The sequence below is a fragment of the Amblyomma mixtum genome, chromosome 7, assembly GCF_055824585.1.
Source record: "Amblyomma mixtum isolate Tamu chromosome 7, ASM5582458v1, whole genome shotgun sequence".
Lineage (NCBI taxonomy): Eukaryota > Metazoa > Arthropoda > Arachnida > Ixodida > Ixodidae > Amblyomma > Amblyomma mixtum.
In genome coordinates, this window is record NC_143018.1 from 30,336,900 (window position 1) to 30,362,492 (window position 25,593).

The 25,593-nt window shown below is 52.1% G+C and overlaps 1 protein-coding gene across 1 annotated transcript in view; it reads right to left on the reverse strand.

Annotated features, from left to right (window-relative positions):
- LOC149335524 (calcium-activated chloride channel regulator 3A-1-like) overlaps positions 1 to 25,593 on the reverse strand; it is a 187,185-nt gene that overhangs the window by 49,886 nt on the left and 111,706 nt on the right. The window contains exons 10-11 of the mRNA XM_089553954.1: positions 16,647 to 16,923; positions 15,883 to 16,056 (exon numbers count right to left, since the gene is read on the reverse strand). Of these exons, the coding sequence (XP_089410080.1) occupies positions 15,883 to 16,056; positions 16,647 to 16,923 (451 nt within the window). The remainder of the gene's footprint in view (positions 1 to 15,882; positions 16,057 to 16,646; positions 16,924 to 25,593) is intronic.

The following is a 25,593-nucleotide window of genomic DNA, read 5'->3' on the forward strand; positions in this document are numbered from 1 at the left end:
GACTTGCCAAGATAAAGTCACCTTCCCAGCCTAATCACAGCGTCAACGCCTCAGAGAATACGCCGCTATCTGATCTCCATGGAACAACATCAGCAACACCATCTGTGTTGTACGACCTGAACACCATGAATCTCGGCACGCGACCGAAGATTTTTACAGAAGTAAGCGTACATCACCAGCTGATTAAGTTCGAGGTGAACTCCGGCGCAGCCTGTACTCTGATCAGTGAGGACACGTTCCGAACTTCATGGCCATCTGACGCACCCGCCCTGCAACAAGACGACACGCACCTGCGAACGTGGTCAGGACAGAATCTGCCACTATTGGGCTCTGCCAACGTGCAGGTTAACTACAACGGCCAGACCCATACGCTACCTCTGCTTGTTGTGAAGGGCACAGGATCAAGCCTTCTAGGGAGAAACTGGTTTTCTCCACTAGGCGTGATGATATGCGGCATACACCAGACGCCGAGCCAGAACATGGTTGAGCAACTGCAAGAGAAATACGAAAGAGTATTCTCGGAAGAGATTCCAGGAAACGAAGGGCCCCCGGTCACACTGGAGTTGTTGGACAACGCGCAACCCAAATTTCTGAAGGCCAGGCCGGTGCCGTTTGCTCTCCGAGATTCAGTTGAAAAAGAGTTGGACAAACTGGAGCAGCAAGGTGTCATCGAGCCGACGCAGCATTCAGAATGGGCCACACCACTTGTCGTAGTTCGCAAGAAGAACGGAACCATACGCCTCTGCGGAGACTACCGGAGCACCGTCAATCTTGCGACTAAAGCGTCCTCTTACCCGCTACCGACACCTGAAGAAGTATTCAGTGTACTACGTGGCGCAAGAGTCTTCAGCACATTGGACCTCACCCAGGCGTATCAGCAGCTGAAGGTGAGCGAGTCAACTGCTGAATTATTGGCAATTAACACACTGAAAGGCTTGTACAAAGTCAAGCGACTGCCTTTTGGCGTAGCTGCAGCCCCGGCCATATTTCAAAAATTCATGGAGACAGTGCTTCAGGGCATCCCAGGAGTTTGTGTCTACCTTGACGATGTCATCATCAGTGGCACTTCCACTGAAGAGCATGCAGTGCGCCTAGAGCTCGTTCTCGAAAGGCTAGCAAACGCTAATTTGTGCATAAGCAAATCGAAGTGCTGTTTTGCGGTGCCAGAGGTGCAATTTCTGGGACACCGAATTGATGCGGAAGGCATTCACCCTACCGAGGACAAAGTGCGAGCGATCATAGAAGCACGAGCTCCAACAAACAAGCAGGGGCTACAGGCTTTTCTCGGACTCTTGACGTTCTACGACCGGTTCTTGGAACAAAGAGCTACCGTGGCCAACGACTTATACCAACTCCTTCGGAAAGATGTGACATGGACATGGTCGCCACGCCATCAGCAGTCATTCGATGCCCTGAAAGACCTGATTCGAAGATGTACAGTCCTCCGCCACTACGACGAAAGGAAGCCTCTGCTTTTGGCTTGCGACGCATCACCGTACGGAGTCGGCGCGGTTCTATCGCAAACTGACGAGCAAGGAAGGGAAGCTCCCATCGCCTTCGCCTCACGTACGTTGTCGCAAGCAGAACGCAACTACGCGCAACTTGACAAAGAAGGGCTAGCCATCGTCTACGCGGCGACACATTTTCACCAGTACATTGCCGGCCGGAAGGTGACCTTTATAACCGATCACCGACCGCTATTGGGCATTCTGGGACCACAAAGGCCTATGCCACCAACTTTGTCTCCGCGAATGACACGTTGGTGCATCAAACTCTCAGCGTACGACTACGCTCTGGTCTACCGCAATGGGAGTAAACATCAAAACGCCGATGCGCTAAGCCGTCTGCCACTAGACGCAACTGTTGACGAACCATTTCCACCAGGAGACGTTCTGATGTTCGAAGCACTGCCAGAACCTCCGCTTACAGCAGGCACAGTTGCAGCATCTACGCAGAAGTGCGCAGCTCTCCGGCTAGTTTACACAGCTGTTCAACAAGGCAACGTGCATAAACTCAAAGGGGACAACTTCGACGCTTACCGCAGGCGAGCTACAGAGTTGAGCACCCATCGCGGCTGCATCATATTTGGGTCCCGAGTTGTGATGCCGAGAGAACTACGCGCACAAGCTATGTCTCTCATCCACGCCGGACATCGGGGCATCGTTGCAATGAAAAAGTGTGCCAGAAGCTACATGTGGTGGCCTGGCATTGACAACGACATCGAAACAGTGGTGCGAGAATGCAAGCCTTGCCAGAGCAGCCGGAGCGCCCCGCCGAAAGCTCCTGTCCCAGAATGGGAAAAGCCAGACACACCATGGCACACACTGCACATTGATTTTGCAGGACCAATTGAGGGCTGCACTTTCCTTGTGGTCGTAGATGCCTACACAAAGTGGCTTGAGATAAGGCAAATGGGACAGACGACTTCGGCAGCAGTCATTGACAACCTCCGATCACTATTTGCAACGTTCGGCCTGCCGCGCAAGGTAGTGTCGGACAACGGAACACCGTTTGTGTCTGCGGAGATCCTCAAGTTTTATCGCGACAACGGGATCTCATCAGTTACATCGGCCCCCTACCACCCAGCGACAAACGGACAAGCCGAGCGCTACGTAGCCGAGCTAAAACGCGCCCTTGAAAGAGATCAGACAGGCTCGCTGCAGCGCCGCCTTGCGCGCTTTCTCTTCAAGCAGCACACGACGGTTCAGAGCACAACAGGCGAGACCCCCTCGAAAATGATGTTCGAGCGTGAAATGCGAACCCAGCTCACAGCCATCCTCCCCGAGCCAAAGGCAGAGACGTTCCGGGAAGAAAAAGCAATTCCGCGCTGCGGCACGCTTAATGAGGGGCAGCGCGTCCTCGCCCGACAGTTTCTGAAAAAGCCACGCTGGGAGGAAGCTACAATTGTCAGACGCATAGGCCTGCGCTCTTGGCTCGTCAACATACATGGCACAGTAGCACGCCGACATCTCAACCAGCTGCGTAGATTTACGACGCCGTCTGAGAGCTGTCCGCCAGCGGAGAGAACACGTGCACCATCTTCCCACATAGCCTGGCACCTCTTCCCGGAAGAAGAGACTTCGCCCAGGACAGACCTAGGAGACACAGCGAACAACAGCCAGCCTACAAGTGTTTCTCCCCCGAGCGCACAAAGCCAGCGCGCCTCCACGCGTGAGCGCCGACCCCCTGCACGATACCAGGCAACTTTCTAAGGGGGGAGGAAGTGTTGTGTCCCCTTATTGCTTTTGTGTGTGTGCGCCCCCGCATCCTCCTCCTAACGACCACTTGCCCCTCGTCGCACGCTGTCGCCAGATGCCCCCCCACGGTGCGCCCCCGCACCCTCCTCCTGTTCTGGGAAGCCACTCCCTCCCGTGGACGCTTCTCCGCTCCCTCCTTTCTTCGGGCGGCCAGTTCGGCTCCTGCCTCGGTCGACGCTGGTCGCACCCTCATCAGCTTTAAATAAACAAAGTCTTAAAGTACCGTGTGCGTCTTTCGCTGCATTGAACACAGCGACCGGACACGACAACTACTTTATCCAGAAGTATGTCTGGCGACTGTTCGCTTTAACTGAAACGGCCTAACTTGTTATCCACAAGCTAGCGACGGCGACGACTGCTGCTGGCCGTAAAGCACGGCTCGGCAATCTGGGTCACACCGGCGATTCCCGTTCATCGTACGCATGCCCTGCGATGTAAGCAATAGTTGATTTCAGGTCACTGTTGCCAAAACTACACCTGGTTACCATTTGCATACGCTAAAGCTTGTGATTCGCTCTTCACAACCGCCGAAATCACAGATCCAACCCTGCGAACTCGCTGGGCCTAGCCGTCTCGGGAGGGAACAGAGCCGTCGTCGATTGAAATTGATTTGGCAAACGCTTATCGCTGGTGAGTGTTCAGGTGTGCACACGTGAAATATAGCAGTTCGTTTCGCTCATTTAGAAGCGCGAGCATATACACACCGCCGCCTCATCACCGTGCTCTCGCTCAGCCGCCGACAAGGCTGACCGTCCGCCGACCGGATTCGTCGGTGTCGTTGGCCTGAAAAACGTGTCCCTCTAGGATCATATTATAGTAAACTAGATATTTCACTATAATTACATGCTGTTGTTCAGCGTGATATATACTGTCGTTGTCGGACTAGTGTGACCGCCGTCGTCGTCGTCGCTGTACACTGAAAACGAGCTGAGGCTTTCGAATGCGTTTCGAAAGTGTCGTGCAGCACCGCGGCAGTCCGTCGAGTCCGAATGTCATTCCTATTCTCGAATGTCATACCACTCAATGTCAAACGAACTTTTCCGTGTGAGAACGTGATAGCATTATACCAGCAAAAGCGCCTTGGGTACTTCTGGGTCCGAATAAGCCAGCGGAAAGGACCCCGTCTGGTAGGGCAGACCGGCTCCCTTACACGCCCATGTATCTGTTGGTTGACAGTTCGACTCCTGACCTGTGCCTGACGCAAGTTTCAACTAGCAATTCTGTTCTCAATTAACCCCAGATTCGAACGCGACCAGTAGGGTACTTCTGCGATAATTTGGCAGCCCACAGTATTTGTGCAAAAAAAGGCCTCACCGTGCAAAATAGTGCGTCGCTTTCGCTTGGTATATATTGTCGTAGTATTTGTTTGCTGTGTCCCTGTCGTCTTGGTATGCTGTGTGTAGGTATCTGCCGTTCCCATTCAATCACGTCACCTTATAATATCAGACTCCTGTTGATTAATGTTGAATACCTGTGTACGATTTGTTCTGCAGTTGAAGAATTGACTCGTGTCATTCCATGGAGCCGCCCAGTAGACTTTTTTTAAGCCCGAGTAAACACATTTTCAATGTATTAAATGTATATTTTTAGTATATTTCTAATGTATATTTTTATTATATATTTAATACACTATAAATATGCTAAGCGGGCAAAAATGTACTTTTCACGTATTTTTAAGAACGTTTAAAATATTATTCCTAGTGTACTTAGAAAGCATTCGTATTGTAGTTTAAGCATAGGGACAAAAAAATGCGAAATAAATATGAAATTAATACAATACGTTTGAAATGCATTTTTAGCACATCCTCTTTTTCGCTAAGGGATGCTAGAGGTACCGATGCATTTCTGATGATCTATGGTACATCTCCAGTGCATTTCGTGCACCAATTGGGATCTCTATAAGTAGTACACAAAAAATTCAGGGGGCACTTTGGCTGTCTAAAGTGCGAGGCGAAAGCGTTTTCCACACCACTTTGACTGCTTCTGTGGCACTGGTGGTGTCACATGTAATTGAGTACTAATTACTAAGGGACGGCAAATCACTAATTAATGGTTAATTACTGATTTGTGCCTGAATACTTATTAACTGCTAATTAATGACGCTTAAGCTTCGCCTTTAGGAGTGGAACGCGACAGCGTGTTGTAGCGTTGCCCAGGCAGTCCGCGGAACGCCACCACCCGTTCGGCGCGATGCCTTGCCCCTTGAACGCAACGCTTTTTGAGGAAAGGAAATGGCGCAGTAATTCTCTGTCATCTCGGTGGACACCTGAACCGCACCATAGAAGAAGGGAGGAAGTGGGAGTGGAAGAAGAGAGACAAACATGGCCGGTAATGAAGAAAATGAAAATTGTATTTAAGGAAAGAAAATTACGCAGTAACTGTCTCACATATCTCGGTGGACACCCGTCAAAATTCAGGGGGGCACTTTTTTGACCTAAAGTGTGGTCACTGATGTGTGGTTAAGATGTTAAGCTTCGCCTCTAAGAGTGGAACGCGACAGCGTCTTGCAACGTTTCCAGGAGTCCATAGAACGCCATCACCCATTCGATTCTATGCCTAGCTCGTCGGTAAATTGGTTTTTGAGGAAAGGAAATGTATCTGTCTCTCATATCTCGGTGGACGTCATAAACAACACCACCTAGACGAAGTTCGTCTAGGTGGTGTTGCCATAAACCTCGCCGGAAGGGAAGGGAGGAGGATGGGAGTGAGCGAAGACACCGTATTCACTAGACGCACCTTTGTTCCCAAACCATCGAGCTGGCATGGCGGAGTGGATAGCATGCTCGTCTCACACTCCGAATACCGGGGTTCGATCCCCGAGCTCGACCAATTTCTTACTCGGTTTGATTTATTTATATGGCCTGACTAGAAATGTTAATTAGGCTAATTGAGTAATTAAGCAATTAACTAAGCTCAGTCCCACTTACTTGGAGCATCACTATACGATCCCTTCAATCGGTTGCCTGGTTACTAGCCAAAGTACAATTGGCCCCGTTTGAAATTCGCGCACTGTGACGTCACGACAGTTTCGACCAACTGAAAAGCGTGACATTTCTGTCGACAACTGCTGCTTACAACGATGAGACATTAAAGGCTTTCGCCTTAATATCCAGCACTAGGCATTCTTAGGATGTTCAAAGGACATAAGTGGTTATCTGGGCAAGGCCAGGACCACCTTGTCGCTGTGGGGACATTCGACAGGATCTAAGATGTCGCGGTGAAGCTGCAGAAGTATATCCTGTGCAGACTTGTGAGGTCGAAAACCGAACATGGTGTACGCGAAAGTGTGCTGTGTTTCGAGAAAATCGGAGAGTCTGTCGCGCACCATCGTCTCCATCAGCTTGCCGACACAAGACGTGAGGGAGATGGGGCGAAGGTTCTCCACATCAATAGGTTTGCCGGCCTTCGGAATAAAGGTCACGAGAGCCGATTTCCAATCGAGAGGGAGAGGAGTCTCTCCGTCCCAAATGCTACTGATGTATTTCAGGAGCGCAGCGTAGGCTGCGTCGGGAAAATTGGCCATGAGCTTGACCGTAACCTTGTCGCGCCCGGGTGCAGTGCCCCGCTTCATTTTGCTTAAGGCTGCCCGGAGGTCGTGGAGTTGGAAAGGCTTGTCCAGCTCCGTGTTCTCTTCGCCTGCACACGAGTACTCCGCCTGCCGGGGGTCCTTAGTGGTGCACAGGTAGCGATCCCTGAGCGCGTGCGCTAGCTGTATTGCCGTTCTTGTAAAGTTGTACAAGGCCCTATGTAATTGGCGTTGGGTTTCCACGCGTGTTTGTATTGGATCGGTGACAGCGCGGATGTGTTGCGGCCAGACATCTGGCGAGCAGCCGCGTTGCACCGGTCCACCCAGTTAGTGTCGGCTAGCTGAGTAGCATATTCCGCTGCCTGTTGTGTGAGTTCGAGGATGCGGTTCTTTAGGCGTCTGTTATGTTTCTGTTTCTTCCATCGCTTCGTGAGGCTGCGACGGGCCTCCCAAAGGTGGAGAAAGTGGTTGTCCACGTCTGTTTGTGTTTCTGTGAGCTGTATCTGCTTTTCGTGTTGTGTGAGTGTAGACGTGAGCGATCTGGACCAGGCGTCGTATCCCGACTGGAGGGGGTCTACGATAGGTAGAGAGGTGCGGAAAGTCGTCCAGTCAGGGATACGAGCTTGTTTTAGTGGGCGTTTCAGGGGACGCATGTAAATGGTTGTGTTGATTATACAGTGATCACTACCTCGAGTGTCCTCTGTATTCAGCCAGTCGGCATAGCGTATGTTGCGTGTAAATGTGAGGTCCGGGCAAGTATCTCGTTGAATGAAATTGCCGACACGTGTTGGGTTGGCGGCGTCAGTGTGCAGGGTGAGTCCAAGCGTGGAAAGAAGTTACGCAAGCTTCCTCCCACGCCTGTCCTCCCGGGGGTATCCCCATAGCCTGCTCGGGGCGTTGAAATCGCCGACGATTAGGAGGGGATCCCTACCCGCCACCTGCATAGCTTGAGTGAAAATTTCATTGAACGCGACGTTCTTAAGTTTCGGTGGACAGTAAATATTTGAATGTGTACAGGTGGGTCAGACCGCTTTAGGGGCAGCACTGAAACCATCGTGTATGGGAAAGACGGTGTTGTGGGAAGTGTGACCTCCTGCGCAGTGTATCGCTTGTGAACAAGTATACATGTCTGCGGGTTGTGTTAAAAAGTAGTGCAGTTTGTGAGTGGCACCGGCGCCGGGTTCCTGAAGGGCAACCACGGCGACGAGGAAGTCAAGGTTCTCAAGATAGAGGCGGAGATGAGTCCGCTTCTTGTGGTTCTTGAGACCCCGGCAGTTCCATTGCGTTAGTGTAAGCGGCTGAGTTATTCTTGCTCGCGACTTAGGGTTGGGGGCCATGGTCGGAGGCGGAGGGTGGGGTCACGTTGCTAAGACTCCCCAGTCGGCTAGTGCCCGGCGCAGACGTGCAGGAGTCTTCCGAAAAGTCAAACTCATCGGGAATAGCTCTATTGAATTTTGAGGGGCGGTTAGCGTCCCTGATGGGTCCTACGCGTTTAAGGACTTGCGGATTGTCTTTTATCCATTTTTGGATAATGTGCGTTACGGCTTGTGTCACGTGTGCGATGACACTCTCCACCTGACGCGCGATGGTATCATGGATAATTTTGGGGAGGTCAGCCAATTGTGTTTCAATTGCGGTCACCCGGGTCTCCAGGGCCGCGGCGCGACTCTCCACAGGAGGAGGGATCTCCCTGTCTGTTATGTTTTCTGCCTCGTCGCTCGACGCGGGCGGAGTATGGAATTGGAATTTGAGTGAGTTAAGCCAAAGTATTCTAGGAGGCTTTGGTTAAGCTCGCTGCCTAGTTTTATGCGAAGCATATTACTCGCACAACCGAGCTCTTCCTCGGTTGCGGACGCGCAGCCTCCGCCGGCGGCCTAACTCCCGCTCCTACCGCTAGGAGATAGTGACGTCACGCAAAAGGCGACGCACTCGTTGAGTCAATTGAGCAGCGAGATGTCGGCCAGGGAGAGGGCGGCTCGTCAGACCGCAAAGCGCAAGTTGCAAAGAGCCACGGGAACGGGAGAAGAACGAGAAGTACGGCTTGCCAAGCGACGTGCACAGTATGCAGCTAGACGGCAGCGTTCGACAACCGATGACGAGGTGAAGGATGAAGCTTCGAGTACTTCTATTCGGTTCGAGCGGCGAAATGCTACCAAACGGAAAATGCGTGCTGTAGAAACTCCTCAACAGCGGGAACAGCGCCTTGTAAAGGAGCGTGCTTACCGGAAGAAGCAACGTGAGAAAGGAAAGGAGCAGCGCGCAGAAGAAATGGTTTTACTGCAGACTAAAGAATGTCTCAGCGATGCCGACTATGCTTCGCATCCTAGGCTTAACCATAAGCTAAGCCAAGCCATTTTTTTCGTTTTAGGCTCGCAAGAGGGCGAGCTGGCGCTTGAGTTCCTGCGTCTCGGCGGTGCTGGTGGGGGAGGAGGGGAAGGAGAGGAGGCGACCCTCGCCCAGCTGCCTACCTTGGGTTGGTTGCAAGCGGCGCCGCCAGATGAAGCGCTGAGAGCTGGGAACTCCGCTGCTCCGGGCGGTGGCGTTACTGTTGCTGTCTTGCCAGGGGGAGGCATCACGCCACGCCATGGCGTCTTCTGGTTGTTTTGCTGCCGCCCTCCCCGTGTAGCGCCGGCATTGGCTCCCTTGGATGGCATCCTGGGCCTTGGCTGCGGCAACTTGATGAATTTGGCGGTGCATTCGCGGGAGCTGGTGAGGTGCGGGCCCCCGCAGATTAAGCACATAGGATTGCAGACGTGGGGGGCCATCCCCTCAGTACCAAGCCCCACGTTTTGGCCACAAAGGCCGCATCTTTCCTTGACCGGGGTGGGACAGTTGTCCACCCGGTGCCCCAGTGTGCCGCAACGGTAGCACGCTGGCACTGTTTTTTTGTACTCCTTGACGGGAGTCAGTTCTGCGTTAGAGTGGACGTAACGCGGAACGGTGCGGCCCTCGAAAGTCAGCACAGCTACGTTTGATTGTCCCAGCCTGCGCACATGCACTAGTTCACCACCGCGCCACTGCACATTATGTTTTAGTGACTCACTGGTTTCTAAGTTGTAAATAGATGCCAGCCGCCGCGGTGGCTCAGTGGCTATGGTGCTCGGCTGCTGTCCCGAAAGACGCGGGTTCGATCCCGGCCGCGGCGGTTGAATTTCTTTGGAGGAGAAATTCGAGGCCCGTGTACTGTGCGATGTCAGTGCATGTTAAAGGACCCCAGGTGGTCGAAATTTCCGGAGCCCTCCACTACGGCGTCTCTCATAGCCTTAGTCGCTTTGGGACGTTAAACCCCATAAACCAACCAACCAAATAGATATCACACCGCGACACACATCACCGGTGAGCTTGAGGTGGCCGTGAAATGCGAGCGATCCTCTGCTGGTGTTGAGTTGAATGTCCGTAAGCAGCTTTTTAACCACTTCTGGGTTCTGCGTGCCACAGGCGATGATGTTTTGTTCCCAATTTGGTTAAATGGTGATGGTGTTCATGTGCTGCCTACCGATGAGTTGCGAAATGGCAGCGCCGAGCTCACCTTGCTGGAAGGCCGTCTTGAGGGAGACCGTACTGCGTGGCCGCAGCACGACCACGTAGTCGTCAGGGTTCATCCTGACCGTTGGCTTGGGAGTCCACTTCGAGACTGGTGAAGAAGTCTTCTGTGGAGGTGTAGAAGACGGAGCGCGAGCGTCTCTCGTTGTTGAATTGTTGGGAGGAGTCTTGGGCATTGCCGCTCCTCGTGCGTTCTGCCGGCGGCGGCGCCGGCTCTCAACGACTTGGAAAAGGGCAGCTTGCTGCGCCGAAATGGTGGATGGGCCGTCCTCTGGCTGGCTTACAGGGACAGATGACCACGACAGAGTCGTGGGGTCGTATCCGCGTTGTTCAGGCAGAGCCATGTTGAGAGGTTGGCCGGCAGGCGTCTCCGCAGCCAGCGGCGGAGGAGCCGGAGCCGTTAGGCTTAGCTCGACCGCTACGTGGTGATGCGGAGGGTTGGTCGAAATGGCCGAAAATTCGGCGTACCTGGGTGTGATCGGGTTCTCCAGGATCCTGCTGACTTCACGGTTGCAGTCGCACAAGTTTGATAGGCGTTACATCAGGTTGCCGCGGTTCCAGCCGAGAAATCGACGGAGCCGATGCACCACGCTTCCGATCGCTCCGCGCTCAAACGCGGCCACCCACCGAGGGTTGCCTTGGGGAGATGGAGGACCGCCTTCAGCAGGCCGCCTCCATAGTCGATGCATGTACTGCCGACTGGTTCAGGTGTGCACCGAGATGTGTGAGACAGATACTGCGCATTTCCCTTCCTCAAAAAACAATTTACCAAATTTACCTTCTGCTTTCCAAGCTCCCGCTCCATTGGTTTCTCTGCTGTGTGAGACAGATAATACGAATTTCCTTACCTGAAAAAATCTCTGCCTCTCCCGTAACCGAGAGTAGAGTAAGCCAACACCATAGGTGGTGTTGAGTAAGCATGAAATGCAGGACGATGCAGAAGCGTACGCTGACACGAAGAGACGCAGGCCTGACAAGAATGTATAAGCAGCGCGTTCGAAACTGTCTAAAGTGCGTAGAGGCGAAAGCTTTGTTTATTGGGGTTTAACGTTCCGAAGCAACTCAGGCTGAGGGACACCATAGTGAAGGGCTTCGGAAATTTCGACCACCTCGGGTTCTTTAACGTGCACTGACATCGCGCAGCACAGGATGTCAGTGCACGTCACACATAATTGATGACGAAGTAAGGACAAATCACTAATTAGTGACTAATTAGTGATTACTAAATAATAATTAACTGATAATTAATGACGCTTAAGCTTCGCCTTTAGGAGTGGAACGCGACAGCGTGTTGTAGCGCTGCCACGCAGTCCACGGAACGCCACCACCCGTTCGGCGCGATGCCTTGCACTTTGAACGCGACGCTTTTTGAGGAGAGAGAGAGAGAGAGAAAACTTTTATTGCTCTTTCAAGAGATTCGCGGAGATGAAGACTTCTTGGTCGTCCTGCTTGGGCGCTGGCGACTTGAGTCTTCGAGCAAGGGTGGGCCCTCAGTCCAGGGCTCCACTGAGTCGTGCCGCTTCAACAGCGTGCTGTACCAAGGCCCTCTGGACCTCGAGCTGGCTGCTGGAGAGACAGCTCTCCCATTGCTCCTCACTCGGTGTTTGATAATTGTGGAATGCTATGTTTCTTTCGCACTCCCAGGTAATGTGATAGAGTGTAGGTGTACCGCCGCACCAGGGACAGTCTGATCTGAATTGCGTTGGTGACATTTTGCTGTATATGTACAGGTTAGGAAAAGTGTTCGTCTGTAGCCTACGCCATCCTACAGCCTCTTCCCTAGTCAGTGCTCTGTGTGGTGGTGGATACCTCAATCTAGTTCCCCTATAAAGTTGTAGGGTCTCTGCGTAGCCTCCCTCGCACGTGAGTAGCCGTAACTCCGGGGCGTCCGATAAGCCTGCTCGGTAAGTGAGCCCTCGAGCCAGGCTGTCCGCCCTTTCGTTTCCTGCTACGCCTGCGTGAGCTGGCACCCAGATGATATGCTGTATAGGCAAGGAAATGGCGCAGCAATTCTCGTCATCTGGTGGACACCCGAACCCCACCGTACAGGAAGGGAGGAAGGCCACCACCCGTTTGGCGCGAAGCTACCGGCGTTTGTGGCCGGTCCTGTAGGAGGGCTTAGAGAGTCTCGTTAAATCTCGTACGGTGCCCGGATGCTCTCGTTTCAGTGCCCGGATGAGTGGAATTCAGTGCCCGGATGTTGGCTCTCGGTCTCGGCGTGATGTCACCACACTGGCGACAACGGGCGCTAAAAGCATTTCATGATTAAAACCAATTTAACAGTTTTACACAGTGCTTTGCAGGCTCCCGCTCTATTGGTTTCGCAGCTTGGAGTGTGTCCACTGCTGGTTACTATGGACAACGCGACGGCGACGCCCCGAAACGCAGAGACGGGCGCCAAAGAGCTGCGCTCTAAAAAAGTGGCGGGGGCTTATTTTTGGTTAAACCTGGTAGGTTGCGAGAGCAAGTGTTTTATGCTGTATATAGAGCGCCTCTAGTGGGAAGAGCGCTGCGCGCCGCGGCAAGCGGCCGCTGTTACCCGACGAGCCGAGTTGGTAGCCAGTCTCTCGCTCCTGGGATGACGTCACGCTGTGACGTCACTATGCATGATGTCAGGGGTCCTTCTAAAGGTCAAACGTCGCAAGTGGCCGCCGCTACGCGAAAGGCCGTTCTTGGGAGCAGTATTGCTTTCGCAATAAAAATTCAGGGGACATTTTGACTGTCTAAGGCGGGTAAAGGGGAAAGCGTATTCCGCACAAAGCTTCCCCTAAAGGAGTGGAACGCGACAGCGTGTTGTAGCGCTGCCAGGAGGTCCACGGAACCCCACCACCCATTCAGCGCGATTTTTTTTTGGATTGGAAAACGTTTATTGTCAGCACTGAGCCCTAGTGGGCATTATACTAGGTGGCTTCGAGCCCATGGCTCTTGGCGACCTTGTGAGCCCACTCAGTGGCCCGGACTTGCGTCAACGGGTCTGAGCTGGCCAGTATAGCCTCCCACCGCTCTAGAGAAGGGACTGGTAGTAGGTCCACCGGTGGCGGCGCCTTTTTGCAGCTCCATAAAATGTGGTCATATCCGGCTATCTCGCCGCATTGTTGCTTTGCCCATTGAACGCAACGCTTTTTGAGGAAAGAAAATGGCGCAGTAATTCTCTTTCATCTCGGTGGACAACTGAACTGCACAGCACAGGAAGGGAGGAAGAGGGATTGAAAGAAGAAAGAGAAAGAGGGGCCGTAATGACGAAAATGAAAATTGTGTTTCAGGGAAGGAAATTGCGCAGTAACTGTCCCACATATCTCGGTGGACACCCCTCAAAAGCGTGACACCTCTGGGGCCATATTACGGAAGTGTCAAATCAAAAACGTTTCAAAAACGCGTCAATTAGCCCCGCCGTGTCCGCGCTCATATTGGTCGACCGTGGTTGGCGGCCATGTTGCTTTTTTGCGTCATGGATGGCTGTCGCTTACTTCAAGGATATGACAGTAGTGATGACGTTGCACACCTAATTATGCAGGCGCAAATTGACGTGTTTTGTGATCGCTTCGAGGCGGTCTATTTGACCGTTGCGTTTTTGACAGAAAATGGCGGCGGCAGCGGCGGTGTACCGGTCTAGAACACTGAGGTGGCTGCGGCGACGCGAGCAACGTCGAAGTAGGGCGCACGAAGACGTGTTTGACTTGCCGGACGCGCTGTTTCGACGCCTTTTTCGTCGACTGGAGAAGCAGACTGTGCAATGGCTGTGCGACGAACTCGGCGATGAACTGGGGGGTGTGCGTGTGAGTGCACTGTCGGTGCAGCGCCAGCTGCTGTGTGCACTGTGGTTATTTGTGACCGGAGGCTTTCATGCAAGCTGCGGTTGGTAACGAGGCACACGTCGTCATCGCACAGCCGACGTCACCTCTGTGCCACAGCTACATACAAGCAAAACTTGCTTATGATGGTAAGAACTTCATTTTTCTCTGCAAACGGCACTTCGTGGTCGTATTCTGTTTCCCGATCGAGGAAAAAGAGACAACCACGCATCACATACTGTAACGCTACACGGTTGGACACTTTTGTCATCGATCAGAAGAGCCGAAAAAACAGACCTTAACAAGTTGGCTTCGTCGATTTTTCCGCACTTAGGTCAACCGCACAGTACCTTGATTTTAGACGCTGCGTAAGAAAATAGCATCAAGGCGTGGAACAGCTCTTTTCATGCAAAGCGGCTTGTTGACGTTTTTCCGCCGTCAGCGCACCCCCGCGGCAGCGAAAGTTACCCGCCAGCAAATTTATTAGCCCAACTTCGTGCGCTTCTTGTTTTGCTTAATATTTTCCAACTTTAAATATAATGTTTCGCCAAAAAAAAAACATTGATTACTTTTATCGTTGTGCATTTCTTTAGTCTTAAAACAATTTAGCAGACGGTCCCTCGTCGTGCAAAGAAATGCTCCCGGGGCGCCACTCTGCTGTAATTGGCTGATTCCTTGTTGCGTCAAGCGTCGACGTCTGATTGTTTCGTCATTTTGACGTCACTGTCAATAAGTTCTGACAGAATTTGTGACAGTTCCGTAATACGGTCCCTGTTGGCAACCTTCTCTGACAACGATGAGGCATTAAAGGCTTTCGCCTGAATATCCGCAGCGGCATTAGTTACACGACCACCTGGCAGTCGGCGAAATTGCAGTAGCCGCGGTATGAACTAGCGCAGCTTCCTCTACGAGTGTTTCTTCGCTACAGGTGCAACACCTACAGGCACGCACTCGGGCGCACACAATTATTGCGTAGGCGAAGTGTGACCGGCGAATTATGTGCGACAGACAGGCTGTCAGGGAACTGATTGCTGTTTACCGAATTCATTTAGAAAGTAGACGAAGTGAAACAAGCTTCGGCACCGGTCGCCGCTGGACACCCCCGTCATTCTTGAAGCCTAATAATGAACGCATGGCATGATAACGTGGCGAACGAATTCCAAATCTTTTCTACTCAGATTGTTCTCGCCATTCACCATTAGCTCATGCAGTGACACGCCCCTGCTATTAATGTTACAAGCGAGCCGCCGCGGTGGCTCAGTGGCTATGGTGCTCGGCTGCTGGCCCGAAAGACGCGGGTTTGATCCCGGCCGCGGCGGCTGAATTTCTTTGGAGGAGAAATTCGAGGCCCATGTACTGTGCGATGTCAGTGCACGTTAAAGAACCCCAGGTGGTCGAAATTTCCGGAGCCCTCCACTACGGCGTCTCTCATAGCCTTAGTCGCTTTGGGACGTTAAACCCCATAAACCAATCATTAATGTTACAAGCCAGTCGTAGACGCGGGAATAAGGATTCAGTATATTTGTAAGAAAAGCAACCTTACATTGCGCCTTTTTGAGTCTTAATTTCCACTGATCCTCTGCATTGGAGCGTCAGCAACATCGGCGTTCGCGCGGAGTTGCATTGTGGTCGGATGACGGTACTTCTCCACGGCCTGGGGGGCAGCCCGCGTGATTACACCCAGGTCTCAAGTTGACTCATTAGTACGTGTGGAGATTATGCGAGTGTCTCAGCGTGTAAATGTACCGAGTACGTGGAAACTCACCCGTCGCCGCATCAAGGAAATGCCTGGTGAGGAAAGTGCCCGAGCTACGCATAGGGTAGGCCAGGTGTGTAGCTTTCTGGTTAGAGACCTCCGCCACGACGGTGTATCGTCCCTCGCCTACGTACTTGGTGAAATATTCGCTGTAGATGCCGTCATTTTCGTGGACGTCGGCCCCTACGAAACAGTTGAGGAAAGGCACATGGTGACAGAAATAAGCAAGGAAAGAATACAGACAGATAAAAGAGAAAGAAAGAAACAAGGTAGGAAGCAAGGAAGGAAGAAACGCAGGAGGAAGGAAGGAACGACGGAAGGAAGAAAGAGAGAGACAGAGAAAGATGCAAATAAGCAGGAACAATGCCAGGAAGATGCGAACACAGGAAACATCCACGGAACAGACGTAACAGTGTGTTATTTAGGAATTAGAGCACTCAGCGAGTTTGGTTATCATTATTAGATAATTACAGAAACCTTGGACATCAAAAGAAGAAACTCGAGAGTCCCGTATTCTCTCTTTATCGCGCATTTTAATCTTTCGGTGGCATGATATGCCGCTGCTTGTCTTGTTATAGGGTAGTTTCAGGTGTTTTGCAATCCGTTCTACTTTCTTGTGTGGCTCACCACCGACAGAGGAGACGAAAAGACGCAGGACAAGGTCCGAGCGCAGCCCTTGTTTAATGAGGCAGGTCCAGGTTTTTAGCCATTGTTAGTGTTACACTGCGGAAGAGGGTCGAATGTTTATTACCATACCTAGCAATAGCACTTACCATCTCCGTCGTCATAAAGGCGGATCTTTACACCGTCAGGATAGTCCCTGGGGCAGTAAACTGTGGCGGTGACCACGGCGTTCAGAACCACCATGTTCCCCTTGGTGACCTTGGCAAAGATGACCACCTGCTCGGGCTTCTTCACGAGTAAGTGCCCGATCTCGCTGGAGATTCGCAACGGCTCGTCGTCTTTCTTTCTGGGTTCGGACTCGACCCGGATGTTGACCGACACTGGGTCCGGGGTGGGACAAGTCAGGTGAAGGGTCCAGGTTCCAACCTTTTAAGCACGAAAAGAAAAAAGTGTCAGTGAGCCTTTCTAATGGTGAGCCACTAGACAGCCGCCATTCAGTGCATTTAGAAGCAGCTACGCGCTAGCACCAGCGTTTGCAAGGTAAGAGTACGAGATAGCAGCTGTGGTGTAACGGTAAGCAGAGCGCTAAATACTTTATACTTGTTCCGGCGTTCGTTTACAGGCTGCGGTATTTATTTTCAGAATGGATAGTGCTGACGCTGCTACGATCTGGTACTGAAAAATGCTTCATGCTTTCATCTATTTTCAGACTCAAGCATGAGTCGAATAAAAATGGCATTTTCTTTATCAAATGGGTCGTGGGAGAATTGATTGTTACGGTAATTTTTCACTTCGGGAGATTTTTTTCTTACAGGGAGCTTTCTCGGCCGACCGCTCATCCGGGGATCTTATTACTTGGGAGTTTATGCGCATATCTTGTATATGAAGTGCACACCTCAGCAGTTTGCGAAGAAAGCTCCACATCAGCGTCTTGTGTATCTACCCTACCTGTAAAACTAGACACAGGTATGGAAGAAAAAATGGTGGACAACGTCCTCAGAATCTTCTATGGCGGACATTCCAGCGCTAGCAACGTGGATGGGGCCTGCACTTGTGTGGGCAGCGGGCATAAAGTAGGTCTTGGACAGCAGCCTTGGACAGGGGCAGCTATTCACAGGTTGCAGCGAAAAAGTCTAGAGATTATAGAGAGCAAGGGAAAGCGGCTAATTCCAGACAGGGGGCCACAGGAACAGCCAACAGGTGGACAGAGGAAAACACCCCTAGTGAAAAGAGGAAGCAGAAACCTGAAGTTAGGAGGGAGAGAGAGAGAGTACTCAAGTGCTTATCACAGGTGTATCAAACATGACGTGTGCAGGATATATAATAGAGCAGGCAAAAGGAAAACAGGCGACTATCATTCTGGACTTTCCCAGGGAGGACAAAGAAGGCGGTGCTACGCGATACGAAAGGCAAAACAGTCGCAGAACGTGGTAGGTGCTGTGACAACTGTAGCAGCGGGACTGAAAGATGTTCTTTACAGTGGCGCTGCATAAGTGGTGGAAAGATTAGCTCACAGAGTTCACGATAGAAAGGCAACCGTAAAGCATGTGTAGATCATGGTGTGCACAATGCATTACCGGAGGTACTAAGACAATACGAAGAGGTTGACATGAATGTGGTGATTGTTGATGGGGAGATAAGGAAGGCAAGCTTGGATAAAGGCTTCGAAGTGGAAGACAAACAGCGAAATGTGTGGGACTGGCATTCGCAGAGGGTTTGGCCGACACGGCATCTATTTCAGTGGAACGGTGGTGTAAGAGACCAGTGAGCCTGTGCCGATCCCAAGAAGGCGTTAGTGACGATGGCTGGCACCGGTCGTCATGTTTAGCCAGTTCTATGTTGTGCTCACTGCTCAACTTGTTGAAAATATGTGAACTTTTGTACATAAAGCTTCTGTTCATATCCCCTGCAAGTTATCTGCTGTTGCCTGGCACTGCCCCCTGGACCATCTCTGAAGGGGCACCTCCGGTGCAGAGAAGCGGAATAATGTCTGCTAGACCTTCAGCTTTCAAGACATCAACAAGACATCACCGATGAGGCTCCTCTGGTGCAAGGAAGGAAAGGAAGACAAAGAACCTTGAAACACTTACTGGCGCAGTCGACAGGATCCTGTTGCTATCAGAAGAAAGCACAGGAAAAAGGGAAGGCAAGAAAAGAGACGTCCAGGCATCAACAAGTAGTAGTAGTGGTTTTATTTTGCATTGAATATGGAAGATAAAATAATTTTTGCTACCATGGCATCTGATATCGCGGCTGGAAGAACCTGAGCTGGGGCAGCGGAGATAAAAGATAGCAGGTAGTGTGTAGAAGTGAAAAGAAAGAGGTGAGGAGATAGCAGAAAGGACAGGGTGACGGGTACACTGAGGGTATATCTATTTACATATAAACATGATAAATATATCTAGGCTGCCATCGCGTGAAATTCTGGTAGAACACAATATCAACAAGTCGCACATCGGCGGTTTGGGAGGACCAGGTGTAGGCGGAGAGAACCTACAGACGTCGAAGAGGCCAGGTTCAGTCATCGGAAGTCAACTGCCAGTAGAGCGGATCCAGTAGAGCGGCGACAGTTGAGGACACTGGACGGCGAAGGCCAGCTGATCGCAGGCGGACAGTTTCAGGAGAGAGAACCACAGCAGTAGTCCAGCGACGCGAGAGTGCATCCGGTCTGGAAAAGCAGTGCGTCGAGGCGGAAACGCGAAATTCGCCTGCGGGTCAAAGCAAGGTGACGGCGAAGGGCACAAAACCAGCGGCGTGCGACAGCTCATCGCAGCGTGCGGTGAAACCGGCGGCGGACGTCGACCCCAAGGAGCCGGCAATCCGGATAGACGCATCGAAACTGCGAGTTTTCTTGGTCGCATTGTTCACATCCGTGTTCATGTGTTCGGGCCGGTAGGACAGTCGAGGGGTACGGAAGGCGGTATGGAGGGCTATCTATGCTGACCCACACTCGATTGGAGGTACCAATTGGAATAAGCGAAGGTGCTCTTAGCGTACCTTCGGGCGCAACTTGCAAAAGTGAATGGTGGAAAGGCGCTGCTCTGCGAGGTAAAACCTCAGGATTTGAAATTGGTAGTAGCAAAGCGCCGGCACCTAGAGCTGGAGCTGGCTAAGCACAAGTTTAAAAGTGCCAGCGAACTAGCCAGGGAGAACTGCCCAGAGTCCCGAGAGGAGAGGCCACCTGTGCTGAATAGCAAAAGCTTATGCTCGTCAGGAACAGGTCAAGGAAAGAGCAGCCAAGACGCCGTAACCAATCAGCGGTATGCGCGAACACCTCTTCGTTCCGCCGCAAAAAGCGCAGGATGTGAAAACGAGATTCCTGAAGGGCGCGAGAATATCACAGCTTTTCCGCCACCACGGGCGGCTAGAAACGAAAAGGAGCAGCCAGATTCTGATGGTGCAGGGGGAGTCGAGACCAAGTTGTCCGACAACAAGCACGACAGCGAACTAATTCCTGCAGTGTCTATAAATGAAATGGTGACCTCCGACTTGGAGCTAGCGTCAGGAGGAGATCTAACGTTGCCGCAAAGGCACACTGTGCCGGGCATAGGACATGAAGGGCCCCGCAGCGTTCTTGATGGCAAGAGCCTTTAATTCGAGGCAGAGAGCGGAGGTCGGCCTGGTGGGTCGACAGGCCAGAGCGCCGCGCAGTTGTCGAATGCACCCAGTGTGTGTCCGATCAGGTCATTTGAGGACAGGGAAAGGCGTGGCGTCTTGCACAGGGCAAATTTGGGTCAAATGACTGCGAGCGATCTCATGAAGACTCAGAACTAGACGATGCCACGAAGCCTGAGAGCGCCGGTCAAGCAGCGAACGGCAATTTCAATGTTTGCCCGTGCAGGAAAGGTGCAAATGGCTCGAAGCTAGGCAAAGTAGCAGGAGGCAGGTGCGTGGCTTTCACGTTGAAAGTCAGCGCGTGGAAAAGTGCGTTCCGTGCTGCAGGACGTCAAATCAAGTGTAGCGATGCCTGGCGCACTGCTATGGTTAGGCGGGGCAGGGGCTATATGTGTCTTACGCAATACGCGATTCGTACTGGCGTGCCGGAGAGAGCGTGCCCTCAAGTGTGTCGCGTGGCCAGGGATTTGGACCTATCGAGGAGCAGAAAGTCTTTAAGGCGGAAGCCTTTAATGCCTCATCGTTGTAAGCAGGAGTTGTCGACAGAATATTGCCACGTATCATTGTAGTATTTGTTCGTTCACGCTCAAGGCTGCAGGAAAGGGCTGTTATCACTTTTGTTCGTGGCGCGAGAAGCGACCAGACTAATCTCGATTGTTCGCAGCCATGAAAGGCTGCATCTAGGTTTTTCCAGATTACCGTAGATGATCTTGACCTGTTATCTGGAAGTTTCCTTGCCGGCTTTAAATTGAGCGATGCCGCGAGCGGCGGACATTCGTAGATCGACGATTGACGAGCACGCTTGTTTCTTACGCCGCCACCGAGTGATTCAGTTATTTTGCGGGAGCAAGTCAGCCCAAATAAAGAGCTTCGTTTCCAAGACTGGTTGGTGTCTCCCTGACCGCTGGACTGCCGTCACTACAACGTGACATCTGGTGGAGGTGCTGGGTAGCCTTCCAGGTACCGGAAAACCCCTGCAAGTCGTGACGCCAGCCCTTTGAGTTATTCGCCGGAAGACCTGACTCCAGTCTACCACGCAGCCTCTGGAGCCTCCAGCCATGACTTACGCCGTAGCAGTGCGCCGTCCTGTACCTCAACGACGGGACCCAAGCCCCTATCGTCCTTAGCCAGCTGCGCTGGAGCGCCGCCCTCTCGCCCCAACTCGCCCGTCCTACGAGCGTCGTACACGGCCGAGGAAATGCGTCGAGTGGAGAACACCGGACCAGCGCCGCCCACAATGCTTCCACTGCGGAGAAGCCGGTCACATTCTCCGGTACTGCCCATACAGGAGAATGGGCATCCGAGGGTTCTCTTACGACGCTCCACGACCCCGACCCGGCCAGCGACCAGCCGAAATCGAGGAGTTTTTACGTCGGGAAGAATACTCATCGCCTAGCCGCCTATCACGTTCCTCGTCGCCATCGTCCCAGCGCTTTGTATCTCCTAGCCGAGGTTACGCCGTGCGTGGACGCTCCCCCAGCCCCCGAAGGTTAAACTGAATAAAGCAGCCTCTGGAGGTGAGGTTGTTTCTGAGTGCAAGAACTAAGATCCTCCATCGACGAAGACAGAAAAACATGCCCCCTACGACGACGACGAAGCCTACGACAACGACGACCCCTACGACGACGACGACCCCTACGACGACGACGATCCCTACGACGACGACGACCACTACTACGACGACTACTACGACGACTACTACGACGAGAAATACGACGACAACACCGACGGCAACACCCACGACGACGACGACACGGCCAGACTTGAAGCTTTTACCGCTGCCCTTACACCTTATTAGGAACGCTAAAGGACTAAGTTCTGGAAGCATTCTCCGTGTTTAATTTCATTTTAAAGCATCGAGACGATGCTTCTTTGGAAGGGGGGTAATGCCACGTATCATTGTAGTATTTGTTCGTTCACGCTCAAGGCTGCAGGAAAGGGCTGTTATCACTTTTGTTCGTGGCGCGAGAAGCGACCAGACTAATCTCGATTGTTCGCAGCCATGAAAGGCTGCATCTAGGTTTTTCCAGATTACCGTAGATGATCTTGACCTGTTATCTGGAAGTTTCCTTGCCGGCTTTAAATTGAGCGATGCCGCGAGCGGCGGACATTCGTAGATCGACGATTGACGAGCACGCTTGTTTCTTACGCCGCCACCGAGTGATTCAGTTATTTTGCGGGCGCAAGTCAGCCCAAATAAAGAGCTTCGTTTCCAAGACTGGTTGGTGTCTCCCTGACCGCTGGACTGCCGTCACTACAACGTGACAATATGTCACGCTTTTCAATTGGTCGAAATGCTCGTGACGTCACAGTGCGCGAATTTCAAATGGGGCCAATTGTACTTTGGCTAGTAACCATGCAACCAATCAAAGGGATCGTATAGTGATGCTCCAACTAAGTGGGACTGAGTTTAGTTAATTGCTGAATTAATAAATTAGCCTAATTAAGATAGAGGAGAATCAAGAGGTGAGAAGACAGAGGAAAAGAAAAGAAAGACGCGCGTCGCAGCGACAACAGCATCCGCGGAAGGAGACGCTGCTGAAAAAACAGATAAGTACGAAGCCTCGTTCGCTCCACCACCACGCACTTGCCCACTCAGTTCGACGTTGCTCGTTTCATATACGTTGTGTCGAACATCCTAGACAGTTCCAACATTTGACAGGTGAATGACAGAACACGATGGATAGAAATACAATGATATAAATATGAAATAGCCTAATTAACCTTTCTAGTTAGACCGCATAAATCAATAAAACCGAGAACGAAATTGGTCGAGTTGGGGAATCGAACCAGGGTCTCCGGAGTGCGATACGAGCACGCTAGCCACTCCGTAATGCCAGCTGAATAGTTTGGAATGAACAAAGGCGCGTCTAGCCAATACGGCGTCTTCGTTCACTCCCATCTTCCCCCTTTCCCTTACGGCGAGGTGCAGGTGTCCACCCAGATATGCGAGAGAGATACATTTCCTTTCCTCAAAAAATAAATTTACCGTCCAGCAAGGCGTACAGCCGAATTGGCGATGGCGTTCTGTGGACTCCCTGGCAGCGTTGCAAGACGCTGTCGCGTTCCACTCTTACAGGCGAAGCTTAACATGTTAACCACACATCAGTAACACACGCAGACAGCCAATGGACGCGTCATTCACTGGTAGCACTTGAATAATCATTCACAACCACATTCGTGGCAGAATGCTGTACTCAGGCTTTCGCCTTGCACCACTTTAGTCGCCAAAGTGACTCCTAATTTTTGATCTGGGAGGGCACCAGCTCTTAAGTTCTCGCCCTGGTGTGGCACCAGCATAATGAGCCGAGTGACCATAAGGTGTTAATCGTGTTGATTGATAACATGTGATGACTCGAATGCACACGCAGACACTCGGTGCGACTAAGGAGGCTCACGCAGCCACTTATGCACCTCATACGAGTGCTGCAGTTGCGAGTGTCTGTGTGGATGTGTGCTCATACGCGAGCAGGGCGAGGGTGTGCATGCAGGTGTAACTAGTCGCAGTGCGACATCTTGGAATTCTGTGAAGGCGCTGTATTTGAATGTGCGAAACGTGTACGTGCATCTGTGGCGCTGACTGTAAGCATAGCCAATGGACCTGGACACCCGCGATACGAGCACAGCATGCATGAACCCTTTTGACTTTTGAAGTGTGTGGTTTCTGCTTGATTGTTGGTGTTAATGATGAAGCCTGTTTGGAGTGTAGTGTCCGCGTGTAGCAGTACATCGCCCGCAAAGTAACGCCATGGGGAACACTGATCCCCTGTGAATGATAATTCTCAAAGGTACCATTGGGTCCCCTTTTAGAATCTTGGGAGGGGCGTGTAAGGGATTAGTGAGGCTCTGCCGTTCCCAAGAAGACGTTATAGTGACGATGGCTGGTACCCATCGTCATGTTTACGCTTTTGGAGATCATTACGAGCGACGGTCTTTCTTTCTCATGTGTCCCGTCACTGCAGGAGCCCCCCCCCCCCCCCCCCCCGCGTGAGGCAGCAGGTTGCGCTCAAGGCGGGCGGCAGCCAGAGAGGGAGCGACCGGCTCGCCCAAGCCTCCCTTTGTCCCCTTCCGGGGAAAGACACGAGGAGAGACACGGGTCGCGGAGTTTGTTTCGCGACAGGGCCGTGTCGCGAAGACGTATGAAGGGCCATAAAAGTGTTAGCACCGACGACTCGCAACGTCTTGACGGATGCCAGATGCTGCTCAACCTAGCTGCGAACGCTTCGTTCGAAGGTTCGACAGTTCCTTTGAAAAGGGAACACTGCTAGACAAAGCGGGGTCGGGCGCGCTCGGGTGAATGGGAGTTGTCGGGGACAGTGCGGCTGGCTGGTGTTCGGTGAAAGCACCAAAGCTCTAAAGCCGGAACATCAGCGGTTCTCGAGAAACGGGCGTGCGCAGGAAACGCCTCCGGACAGAGCGAAGACCGCCACTTGCTTAATTATTATAGTGACGGCCAGTTGAGTTATGACACCGGTCGAACTCCGGGGGGGGGGGGGGGGGGGGGCTGCTGGGTCAGCAGTCAGCGGTGATCCCACTCGTATAGGAACGTGGTTCGGCGCTCCCGGCTGTTTTTCGCGACGGTCGCAGCTGGGGTTGGGGCCGATAATTGCCCTAATTCCAAGAACCGTCATGGCCACGGGTCCTGGGGAGCAAGGCGTACCCGTGGAAGTGTTTTGCTATTCTGTTTTTTGCTATTCTGGCCACGACCCTGCCACAATGTCTCGTCGCTCATCATCTGTATTTCTACAGGTTTTGCTGCTGCCACTCCTGGGACAGCTGATGTCGCTGCCCGCAGTACAGCTAGCTGATACCCGGGACAAAGAACCGTGCGTGAGTAAATTCCGTGACCTGGATGAACCGCCAATCTGCTGCGACCTATCTTCGAGTCTGCTGCTTCGACCGCCGCCGTTTCTGGACATGTTCACTTTGCTCGTCAGGCAAAGTGAGACGATGCTACCTACTCCGTCCCTTGAAAAGCGCGCACATTTGGACGACGCTTCCGGCCGCGACGCTGCCACTATGTCCCGTCGCTCATCATCTGTATTTCTACAGGTTAGTTATCTTCAAACTCGGTGTTACCGAAGCAATGATGTTTGCCTTTTGGCAGTGTCGTGGCCGCGCAGGCCTTTCAAGCGTGCTTGCTCTGCTATTGTTTATGTTTTGCGCTTGTTGCTTCTCAGTGGGGACGTAGAAGTAAACCCAGGGCCCATAACAAAGGCGCAGGAAGAGAAATTAGAAACCGTGGCAGAAACCGTATTGCGACTTGAAGCAAGCAACGCCACTCTTATTGAAGCAGTAACAAAAGTGCTAAATATTCATGCGACACTGAAAACAAACCTTGAAAATCTAACCAAACGTGTTCAAGAACTTGAAACAAAGCTTGAACTGGCTTCATCTGTTAGTACTTCGACAAATCACGAAAGAGGGTTATCTAACATCGTCAATAAAATTGATGACCTAGAAAACCGGTCGCGACGTTCA